Source organism: Lepus europaeus, chromosome 19 (assembly GCF_033115175.1).
Source record: "Lepus europaeus isolate LE1 chromosome 19, mLepTim1.pri, whole genome shotgun sequence".
Taxonomy (NCBI): Eukaryota; Metazoa; Chordata; class Mammalia; order Lagomorpha; family Leporidae; genus Lepus; species Lepus europaeus.
This window is the reverse complement of record NC_084845.1, coordinates 6,054,529-6,065,890: the sequence shown is the minus strand read 5'-3', so window position 1 is coordinate 6,065,890 and position 11,362 is coordinate 6,054,529. Positions and strand designations below refer to the sequence as shown.

The 11,362-nt window shown below is 67.6% G+C and overlaps 1 protein-coding gene across 1 annotated transcript; it reads right to left on the bottom strand.

Annotated features, from left to right (window-relative positions):
• Positions 1 to 318: 318 nt before the first annotated feature.
• On the bottom strand, positions 319 to 10,079 carry NAPSA (napsin A aspartic peptidase). Its single transcript, XM_062175908.1, has 11 exons — positions 10,000 to 10,079; positions 7,512 to 7,635; positions 7,318 to 7,441; positions 7,075 to 7,193; positions 5,455 to 5,654; positions 4,290 to 4,412; positions 4,063 to 4,207; positions 3,688 to 3,786; positions 3,358 to 3,557; positions 2,752 to 2,838; positions 319 to 859 (listed from the first exon to the last, which is right to left on the bottom strand). Exons 1-11 carry the CDS (start codon positions 10,077 to 10,079, stop codon positions 319 to 321), a joined length of 1,842 nt encoding a protein of 613 aa, XP_062031892.1.
• Positions 10,080 to 11,362: the final 1,283 nt, after the last annotated feature.

Here is an 11,362-nt window from a genome sequence, read left to right as displayed (position 1 = left end):
GAGACTAAGGGCGTCGTCATAGGACCGGGCAGGGGACGAGGCTGCCGGCTGGACCTGGCTAAACCGGGCCGGGCCGGGGGCCTGCGGGGGGCGTCTCCGACGGCGGGCTGTGGGGAGGCGACTCCAGGGCCGAGGCCGAGAGGCGGGAGAGGGGGCGCCAGGGGGGATGAGACCTGCGAGAGGCACCGGACCCCCGGGCCGGGACGGGGAGTCTCGGAGCCCAGGGAAACCGGGGGGTGGGGGGTCCGGGCAGGAGCTTCCAAGGGGGCGCAGGAGAGGTCTCCACGCCTGGACAGCGGCCGGCCGCAGATTGGAGGCCTAGGGCAAGGATAAGGGGGATGAGGAGGGGGCTGAGAGCGGAGAGGCCAGAGCGTCCGGGGGCGCCGTCTGGACTGAGGACACTGGGGCGGGGTCGGGTGTCGGAGAGACCCGGTCAGGGCTGGAGCTCGGGGAGGGGCCGGGGGCGGGCCGGGCCTGGGCTCCGGGAGGAAGTGCGCAGGCGCCGGGGCGGGGCGGCGGGGGCTGCGGCGACGGAGGCGGCGCCTGCGGGAGTGGAGGGGCGAGTCGGGGGCTGCGGGAGTCGATGGGCGAGTCGGGGGCTGCGGGAGTCGATGGGCGAGTCGGGGGCTGCGGGAATCGGAGGGGCGAGTCGGGGGGCTGCGGGAGTGGAGGGCCGAGTCGGGGGGCTGCGGGAGTGGAGGGCCGAGTCGGGGGCTGCGGGAATCGGAGGGGCGAGTCGGGGGCTGCGGGAGTCGGAGGGCCGAGTCGGAGGCTGCGGGAGTCGATGGGCGAGTCGGGGGCTGCGGGAGTGGAGGGCCGAGTCGGGGGGCTGCGGGAGTGGAGGGCCGAGTCGGGGGGGCTGCGGGAGTGGAGGGCCGAGTCGGGGGGCTGCGGGAGTGGAGGGCCGAGTCGGGGGGCTGCGGGAGTGGAGGGCCGAGTCGGGGGGCTGCGGGAGTGGAGGGCCGAGTCGGGGGCTGCGGGCCTCCGCAGCCGGGCTGTCCCCGGCCCCGCTCCTGCTGCAGGTGCAGCGGCCGGTTCGTATCCCCCACCCCCACCCCGGCTCCCGCGTCTGTGTCTGGTGTCCTGTGTCCCCGCCGGCTCGGTCCCCACCTCCCTCTGGGCTCTGTCTCCCCTCTCGGGGGTGTCCCTCGGGCCTCCGCCCCCTCTCTGGCCTGCTCCCGTCTGGGTCGCTGAGGACCTGCCTCCCTCCTCCGTCCCTCTCCTCCCTGTCTCGCTCTCTCCCTCTTTTCTCTGCCCGTCACTCCCCAGGTTTCTGTTCCTGTCCTCTGTAGCACCCCCTCTGGATCTGTGTCCCCTCCCCCCATGGGGCTCTGTCCCCTCCTTTCTGGGTATCTGCCCCCCCTACTTCTTTGGGTCTCTTTCCACCCGTGAGTCTCTGTCCCAACCCCACCCCCCGTCCCTGGGTCTGGGTCTCTGTCCCCTCCCTGAGTCCCCTCTCTCTGGGTCTCTGTCCCCTCTCTCTGGGTTTCTGTCCCCTCTCTCTCTGGGTCTCTGTCCTCTCTCCCTGAGTCTCTGTCCCCTCCACCCCGGTCCCCTCTCTCTGGGTCTCTGTCCTCTCTCCCTGAGTCTCTGTCCCCTCCACCCCGGTCCCCTCTCTCTGGGTCTCTGTCCTCTCTCTCTGGGTGTCTGTCCCCTCTCTCTCTGGTCTCTGTCCCCTCTCTGGGTCTCTGTCCTCTCTCCCTGAGTCTTTGTCCCCTCTGCCCCGGTCTCTGTCCCCTCTCTCTGGGTCTCTGTCCCCTCTCCCTGAGTCTCTGTCCCCTCCACCCCGGTCCCCTCTCTCTGGGTCTCTGTCCTCTCTCTCTGGTATCTGTCCTCTCTCTGTGGCTCTGCCCCCCCCCCCCCAAACGCCTCTGCCCTCCTTCCCTAAGTCCCCGTCACCCTCTGGCCAGGACTCCGGCTGCGTCACTGCAGAGAGTTTTGCAGACCGGGGAGGCAGTTTCCCTCCGTCCCTGGAACCTAGGCTCCCTCCTTGGCCCCGAGCCAGGATCCAGGATCCTCCAGCAGCCCCTTAGCAGGTGATGGGACCCACTTCCCACCACTTCCCACCCCTCCCTGTGCGCTGGAGCAGGGCTGGGTAGGCATCAGGGGCTGGGAGTGAGGCGGGGGCAAGGCCCAAAGTCGCCATCCAGCCTCCCCTCCTCGCGCCCCGCGCCCCCACTCCCCACTTCGGGCCCGGGATCGGCTGCCCACAGCAGCCTGTTTGGCGAAGGTCAGAAGGGGTGGGAGAGAGTGGGGGCTGGGGGGAGGAGGCTGGATGGGGGGGCCAGGCGCCCTCCGGCTCTGGGATATTCCGATGCCGTCACTCCTGCCTGGCACCTCCCCAGCCCCCCAGGGCACGTGGGGGACTGGTGCGCCTGGACGCTCCACTGTCCCGGACAGGGGACGGGGCTCTGGGCGCCCCAGGCTGCCGCGTGTCCACGCCTACGGGCCGCAGCCCATCCCTGCTGCTCTCCGCCCGAGCAAGGAACCCCTGAAGGCTTCCTCCTTGGCACTCCCTCCTCCTCCCCCAAGGCCCTGGCACTGGGGGAGGGTCGTCACCCCCACCCCCGGCTTCCAGCCCCATCCCGACCAGTTCCAAACCCAGGAAGGGGGCGCCCCCGGAATCCCGGCCCAGGACCCCGGTGTCTCAGCTCCTACGCTCGGAATCCAGGGGAAGCTCTCCGCTCTAATCCTTGCGCCCCGAGTGGAGTCCGGAACGCCTCGTCGCCCCCGGCCCTCCCCCGTACTCACCCCGAGTCAGGCGAGGCGGGGATGGGGGGTCCGGGGCTGGCGATGGGGGAGGGGTACCCAGGCCCGGCAGCTCCGGGCAGCGAGAGGCTGCGGAGGGGGAGTGACATCACCGCCGGGGGAGGGGCAGCACCGGGGGCTTCGAGCTCCGCCTGGACGGCGGGCCCAGGGGTCCCGGAATTCCAGGGGGAGCGAGGAGGAACAGCTGGGCCCCGGGAGCGGCATCGCCTCCCCTCCGGTTTGGGAAACCTCTCCCGATTTCAGCCACCACCCCCTCCACTGCCACCTGTCGCTGTCGTCGCGACCTGTCGCCTCCCACGCGTGTTGTGGCTGCGCCCGCCCCCGGCGGAACGTGAGCATGACGTGGACTACAATTCCCGTGATGCCCGGCGGCGCGGGCGAGGGGCTCATGGGACTTGTAGTACAAGGGCCCTCCCCCACCCACCACCACGGAAAAGGCGGACGCCACCCGTCCCCAGCGCCTGAAGTCTGGACACAGCTTTGCTTCCATAACGCATTCGTTTAAAAAATAAAATAAAAGGCGACTCGGGTATTTTGCTCCATGGAAGTAGCGGCTTTTTACTGGGTAGCGGGACCGCCGAGCGTCACCCGTGGAACTGCGCCTGCGCGGGCCGGGAGCGCGCGCGCGCCAGGCCCACGCGGGCGCCGGCGCTCGCGTGTCCGCGGTCGAACACGGCCACGTAGGTCCCCAGGAACACGTCGCCCAGGATCCAGAGGGGCCCGGCGGGCGGCGGCACGTCCAAGGCCTGGAAGCCGGACAGGCAGAGGCGGACGCCGCCGCGGGCGATCTGATGGGACAGGCAGGCGCCGGGGTGCGGCCACCGCCCGGGTGGACGCCGCCCAGGCCGCTCCCAGCCCCACCCTCGCAGCACGACGTCAGTTGCCCGGTGGCATGACGTCATCGCGCCCTCCGCTCACCTGGATGACGTAATCCTGGGCCGTGAGGTTAAACCAGACCCCTCCGAGAAGGAGGGAGACTGGGGGCAGCGCTGGGATTTGCGAGCACTGGAAGAGGTACTGGGAGGAGGAGGAGCCGCAGGGATGGGGGTCTGGTGCAAGCACGGCCAGCCCCCCCCCCCGTCCACCCCGCCCCCTGCTCAGAGCCTTGGGCCCGGTCACTCGGCGCCCCTTCTCCCGTCCCCAGGGGTCTTGGGTTTTCTCTGCGCCATCCGCGGAGCCCTGGCTCCCTCCCACGCCGCTCCACGCTGTCCCGCACGAGGTCGAGTCGCTTCTGCCCGGGCCACCCTCCTCTGCCCCTCCCCAGTCCACACCCGCCGGCCACTGCGTGCTCACCTCCCCAGCCAGCAGGGGGAACCCCCCGAGGGCTGTGTGTAGGGCCCGGATCTCCTCCGTGGGCCCTGTGATGAGCGACGTGCCGGTGTCTAGGATGGCGGCACAGCCCTGGGCGCACAGAGTCAGCTGTGTACCCACCTCCACGCTGTCAGAGGGAAGGGGACAGTCATCGGGGGCGGGGTCTTAGGAGCGCAGGCCCCCAGCCCCTGCAGGCCAGCGCCGCTCACCGCTGCACGTGGATCTGCCAGTAGGCGGGGACGGTGACCGGCACAAAGGTGAGGGGTGGGGTGTAGTGAGCCGGGTCTGCACCGCCCAGGACCAGCTCCCCGCCATCAGCGCCCTCGGGGTCCCTGCGGCGGCAGAGTGTGGTCAGTGTCGCTGGCGCTGCCCCTGCCCAGTCCCAGCAGTGCCCGGGGCGGGATTTCCCGCCAACCCGGTCACTTCTGGGTTGCTGGACATCGGGACGGTGGGGTGTCTGGGGACAGCAGCTTCCTGATCTGGCTTCAGAAGGGGGGCGTTCCTGAGCGGCAGGTCACGGTACTCCACGTCGGCGCGTCCTCCTGGACCGTGTGACACGTGGGGACACGTGTCCTGGTGTCAGGGAGGGTGCTAGGCCCCCTGAGTGGGCTGGGGGCTTCCTGGAAGGCCGGAGGAGGAAGAGTGTGCTAAGAGGCAGGTGGGAGTGCCTGAGCTCCAGGCGTGGGAAGTCCAGCCTCCTGGAAGGTGAGCGGCACCGCCTGGGGGGGCTGTATGGGGGGCCAATTCTGGACTTCCGGGGAGTGGCCTCCAGTGGACTCTGGGCTTGCTTCAAGGAGAGAGAGGGTTCCTGAGTCGAGTGTTTGGATGGGGAACGGAACTTTCCAATTGATTGCAAAACGTGGAGTGTTTCAAATGGACGAGGAGGGGCCAGCGCTGTGCCATAGCATAGCGGGTAAAGCCACCGCCTGCAGTGCCGGCATCCCATTTGAGTGCCGGTTTGAGTCCCGGCTGCTCCACTTCCCACCCAGCTCCCTGCTAATGCTCCTGGGAAAGCAGTGGAAGATGCCCAAGTCCTTGGGCTCCCTGTCTGGGAGGCCCAGAAGAAGCTCCTGACTCCTGTCTTCGGATTGGTCCAGCTCGGCCGTTGCGGCCATTCGGGGAGTGAACCAGTTGATAGAGAATCTCTCCCTCTCTCTCTCTCTCTCTCTCTCTCTCTTTCTCTCTCTCTCTGCCTCTCTGTAACTCTGCCTTTCAAATATATATTTCCTCAGTATGTCAAGCGATGGTAGTTCCGGGTAGGGTTCAGTGCTTCCTGTGTGGGGTGAGCCGTGGGGCCAGTGGCTCCCTGCTCAGGGCTGGGTGTCCAGCACTGCGGGGAGCCCACCTGAGGGAGGGCTGGGGCTCCCCCAGCACCTGTTGAGGTAGAAGGAGAAGACGGGCTTGTCCAGTAGCCCCCGCTCCACCAGCACGTCCAGTGGGGGCCGAACTCCCTCCACAGCCAGAGTGGGGAAACCGAGGCCCAGGATGCCATCGAAGTGGGCGAGGGTGAAGACCAGGCTGGGCTCCCACAGAGCCTCCCCGAAGGTCACTGGGGCGCCCTGCAGGCCCCCGATCTAGGGGAGATGGACATGGTACTGGTTACTTCCGGAAGACGTTCGCCCAGGGTCCAGTGAGATCCCACCTGGGAAACAGCCCAACTGCCTGGGAACTGCCTGCCTTTGGGGGAGGCCCCACCCCCTCCCTCTTGGAAAAGCCCCACCCCCACCCCCACCCAGGAGGCCCCTCCCCTCTGGGAAGGCCCCACCCCATCCCCAGGAGGCCCCTTCTCCCCAGGAGTCTTGCCTCCCCTCTGGAGAGGCCCCACCTCCTCCCCTGGAGGCCCCACCCCTCCCCCAGGAGGCCCCACCCCTCCCCCAAGAGGTCCCAACCCTCCCCAGGAGCCTTGCCTCCCTTCTGAGGAAGCCCACCCCCTCTACCCAGGAGGCCCCACCCTTTCCCCAACCCCTCCCCCCTGGAGGCCCCACCCCTCCCCCAGGAGGCCCCACCCCTCCCCCAAGAGGTCCCACCCCTCCCCAGGAGCCTTGCCTCCCTTCTGAGGAAGCCCACCCCCTCTACCCAGGAGGCCCCACCCTTTCCCCAACCCCTCCCCCCTGGAGGCCCCACCCCTCCCCCAGGAGGCCCCACCCCTCCCCCAAGAGGTCCCACCCCTCCCCAGGAGCCTTGCCTCCCTTCTGAGGAAGCCCACCCCCTCTACCCAGGAGGCCCCACCCTTTCCCCCACCCCCTCCCCCTGGAGGCCCCACCTCCTCCCCAGGAGGCCCCTCCGCCCCTCTGGGGCGGCCCCACTCCTTCCCCAGAAGGCCCCACCCCTCCCCCAGGAGGCCCCACCCCTCCCCAGGAGCCTTGCCTCCCTCCTGGAAAAGCCCCACCCCCACCCAGGAGGCCCCTCCTCCCCTCTGGGGAGGCGCCACCCCATCCCCAGGAGGCCCCACCCCTCCCCAGGAGGCCCCACCCCTTCCCCCTGGAGGCCCCACCCCTCCCCCAGGAGGCCCCCACCCCTCCCCAGGAGCCTTGCCTCCCTTCTGAGGAAGCCCACCCCCTCTACCCAGGAGGCCCCACCCGTTCCCCACCCCCTCCCCCTGGAAGCCCCACCCCCTCCCCAGGAGGCCCCACCCCTCCCCCAGGAGGCCCCACCCCTCCCCCAAGAGGCCCCACACATCCCCAGGAGCCTTGCCTCCCTTCTGAGGAAGCCCACCCCCTCTACCCAGGAGGCCCCACCTTTCCCCACCCCCTCCCCCCTGGAGGCCCCACCCCTCCCCCAGGAGGCCCACCCCTCCCCAGGAGCCTTGCCTCCCTTCTGAGGAAGCCCACCCCCTCCCCCCTGGAGGCCCCACCCCCTCCCCAGGAGGCCCCACCCCTCTGGGGAGGCCCCACCCTATCCCCAGGAGGCCCCACCCCTCCCCAGGAGCCCTGCCTCCAGCCCTCGGCTCTCCCACCGGAGCTGCCTGGGCGCCAGTCCTCGGCCAGCGCTCACCGTCAGCTTGTCCTCGCTCAGGATCCCGTCCAGCCGCCCGGTTCCGTACTGAATGGCGAACTTGGTTCCGTTGGGCCGGAAGGAGCTGGAGGCTTTGGGGTTGAAGCGGTGGTGGAACCCTGGGCCGGATCGGAGAGGGTCACTGGGGGGTCTCCTGGAGCGCCCCCGCCCCTCTGACCGTCCCCCGGGGGCGTCGGGGAAGGGACCCCGCCTCCTGTCCCCGGCCCAGCCGGCCCCACTCACAGCAGGGCACGCTGAGGAAGTGACATCTCCTGGACGGGACCCAGAGATTGGAGGAGCCGGTGTCGAAGACGACGGAGAAGTTCTGGGGAGGGGTCCCCAGCCCGATTTCCCCAAAATACTGGGCCTGCGGGCAGAAGCGGGGTCACCAGGAGCCCGGGCCGGAGGCGCGGGCCGGGTGGGGGGCGGCGACTCACGTTCATGTAGTTGGAGAGAGCCACGAAGGTGGGCTTGTCCCCAGGGCGCGGGGTCCTCAGCGCGGGGGGCTCTGCCGCGGGGCTCAGGTCCCGGCGTCCAGGGGGCACGCGGCGCAGGGGGATGCTGTGGGGGGCACGGTGCGGTTAGGAGCGCCCTTCCGGGAGGCGAGAAGACCCCGCCCCCTGGGTCATTGAAGTGCAAGCCGCCCCCAGATGGCGTCCAGAGCCCCAGCCTTCCCGGAAACCCCAGGAAGGGAGCCGGCGACCCCCTGTGCCCACTGGGGACGGCCGCTGGGGGGTGCCAGACACGACCTTTTTTTGGGGGGGCGGGTAATTGTCGAATAGCTCTTAGAGGGACACATTGTCCTCGTGCAGGCTACCCGCTGTGCGCTGTGAAGAGATGGGGTGCGCTCCGGAGGGGTCATCTCAGACCAGTGTCCCTTCTTCCTGTCGGGAACACTCAGAATCCTCTCTGTCAGCCCCTCGGGGGGTTCAGCCAGTTGCTGGTTACCTTGCTGGGCTGTACCTGTACTCCCGCACCTGTTAGGGTCCCCCTGCAACCCCTCCCTCCCAGCCGTGGCAGCTGCTGGTCCCCGCCACTCCTGCAAGCCCCACTCTGGCCCTCTGTGCGGCCAGTTCCATCCATGTTGCTGCCTATGATAGAGCTTCATTCCCTCTCTCCCTCCCCCCCCCCCCCCGCCTGGTAAACACTAGGTCTTATCTGCATTCTGTACACTGGACTACATTCCAGATAATCAAAGGGTTAACACAAAGTGGAAAATTATAAGAGCACTCGAAGCGAGTGGGCTGTGTACACAACTGGGGGGTGAGGGCTTTTCCTAAGCATGAGACCAAGGACCAACCTGGGGGGGGGGTATTGACAGGTGCGGCTGTAAAACCCTGGAGCTCTGTGCACACACACACGGCAGAACATATAATTGAGACCAAAAAAAGAAGCCCCGGGGAATCATTATGAGTTCTACGGGCCGGCGCTGTGGCACAGTTCGGCTAAGCCGCCTGCGGCGCCCGCGTCCCATATCCGCGGCCGGTTCCAGTCCTGGCTGCTCTGCCTTTGGTCCAGCTTCCTGCTAATGTGCCTGGGAAGACAGCAGATGGCGGCCCCTGCTCCCCACATGAAAGACCCAGATGGGGTTCCTGGCTCCTGGCGTCAGCCTCCAACCACGAGGGAAGGAATCGTGGGAGAAACACAAAGAACAGGCTACTCCAGCTGAGGGGGTGCGGCTGATAGAAAGTTTCCCAAGGATGGTTTGGAAGATACCTTTGAAAAGCTTTGGTATTGTTCACACGAGGGCCACCGCTGTGCTGCGGCGGGTAAAGGCAGCACCTGCCGCACCTCCATCCCATGTGGGAGCTGGTTCGAGTCCCGGCTGCTCCACTTCCGAGCCAGCTCTCTGCTGTGGCCCGGGAAGGCAGTGGAGGATGGCCCAGGTGCTTGGGCCCCTGCATCCTAATGGGAGACCTGGAAGAAGCTCCTGGCTCCTGGCTTCCATGTGGCCCAGCTCCAATCCTTGCAACCATGTGGGGGTGAATTGGGAGGTGAAAGATCTCTCTCTCTCTCTCTCTCTCTCTCTCAAATAAATATCTTTAAAAAAAAATCGTTCACACTTTGTAACGCCACAGTTTTCGTGCTAGAAGTCTGGTCCGTCTGCACAGCCCTCCCTTGGCTGGTGCGCAGAGCCTCAGAGCTGCGTTTTTGGGAACGTGTGCGATTCGTTACTGCGAGGCTGCCCTGTGCGGCTCACGTGCCAGGAGCGCATCCATTCAAGCGTCAGACTTTGCTCTGCGGCCACGGCCACGCCGCGTCACACGAGAGCAGGAACCTCGCCTGGTCAGGGCAGGTGCCCTTCGGACCAAGCCCCCGGGCAGGGCTGCAGCTGCCGGCCTGGGGACCCCGCTGTGGGTCTCCCTGCTCCCTGCACCTGCTGGGAAGACCGTGCTGGGGTGCACTGCGCCTGCGCGCCTGCGCCCCCCACCCCACCCCCGTGACTCAATCTTGAGAGGCTACGGAATGTGAAGTGGGGAGCACGCTTCCTGGAGACACCCCCCCCATCCCCAGGGGAGGGGGGTAGCAGGAGAGGGGAGAGGCAACGTGGGGGTCACACGCCTTGGGTGCGGTCCCCAAACTGGGTGTCCTGAGAGCTCAGTAGCTTGCAGCATGCAACTCTGGGGGGGGGGGGGTCCTCAGTATCTGACCTCTGACCCCGAGCGTCCCAGCCCTGCTGACATCGGCAGGGGTCTCCCCGTGGTGGGAGGAGAGTAGGGGGGTCTCCAGTCGTGGGGCTCCGGAGCTGTCGCCTTGGCGCCCTCAGGAGTGAACCCCAGTTTGTCGGTCTAGGAGCCTAAGCAGGAGTCAGGGATCCTGGGGTGCCAGGTTTGGGGGGTCCCTGAGCTGGGGAGCCCCAGATCTATAACCCGAGGGGAGGAGGGTCCTTCCGGGGCCCGGATGGCGGGGTGGGGGTCCTCATACCGGATCAGCGCGGCTCCCCCGGGCTGCGCGCGCAGCAGGATCTGGTGCAGCAGCAGCGACAGCAGCAGCAGCCCAGGCATCGTGGGGCTCCGAGTGCGGACCCGGGCGTCGGGGGAGCTGTCCCCCTCCCCAGCGCCGCCCTCTCACGCCCCGCCCCCCGCTTCAGCCGGGAGGGGCGGCCCTGGGCAGGTGGCCTGGGGCGAGGTGGGACCGGGCTGTTCCTGAAGATTGCGCCCAGTACTTGGGGGGGGGGGTGCCAGCGTCGCTGGCGCTCCGACCCCCACCTTGGGCGGAGAGGGTGGGCGGGCTCCTCGGCGGGACCGCCCCAGCCCTCAGCCCCCTTCTTCACTTCCTGTCGCTTTTCCTTTCAGCTCTCACTTCCCCATTCCGAGGCTCTCATTAACCACAAGAGTTTCGGGAGAGCCGAGGGACAGGTGCGGACTCTGAGGGTCTGTGGAGGAGCGAGGACAAGGCCGGAAGAGACCCCAGATGCTTCCTGTGCCCCCGACCCCTGGGGGCAAACCCTGAGACACACACACACACATAAAAATAAAACCCGCCCGGGGCCCCACCGCTGCCCAACAAGCTTACAGATAATTTGGGGTGCCTCTGCCGCACCCCCTGACCACCATCGCCCCGAGTGAACTTCCTGGATCTTAACAAGCATTGGAAATCTAGTTTAAACAATGCAGACCCCCTCATAAATAGTTTGATTATTGATTTACAACTTTAAAAAAGATTTATTTAAAAGAGCGATGGTGAAAGGGAGAGCGAGGGAGAGATCTTCCATGTGCTGGTTCACTCCCCAGGTGGCAGCAACGGTCGGGGCTGCGCCAGGCGGGAGCCAGGAGCCCGGAGCTCCCTCGGGGTCTCCCACACTGGGCGCATCAGCAGGGAGCTGGATCAGAAGTGGAGCAGCCTGGACTCGAACCAGCACCCCCATGGGATGCCGGCACTGCACACAGCGGCTTAGCCCGCTGCCAAGGCGTGGGCCATTTACCAAACCCTACTCGTGTCGCCCGTTTCCCCATTGGAATGCAACTCTCACAGGGGGAGGGGTCTTGGTCCAGTTGAATTCATTGCTACCCGGGTCCTCAGCACCTGGAAGAGCACCTGCCACACAGCAGACCCTCGCCAATGTCGGCTCGGAGCCTCCTTCGGCACCGCTTGCCCTGGGCAGGATCGACGACCCTCCCCGCCGCCCCCCACCCCGACTCGTTCGGGCCCTGGTCGCTTCGCCCCGCGCCCCGCACCCAGCGGTCATTTCTCGGAGGCCTTGTCTGCAAACCCCCAGGCGGCCGCACGGTGGCGGTGTGCACCCGCGTTCCCGCCACGGGTCCCGCCGTGCCGGGCGCCGAGGCGG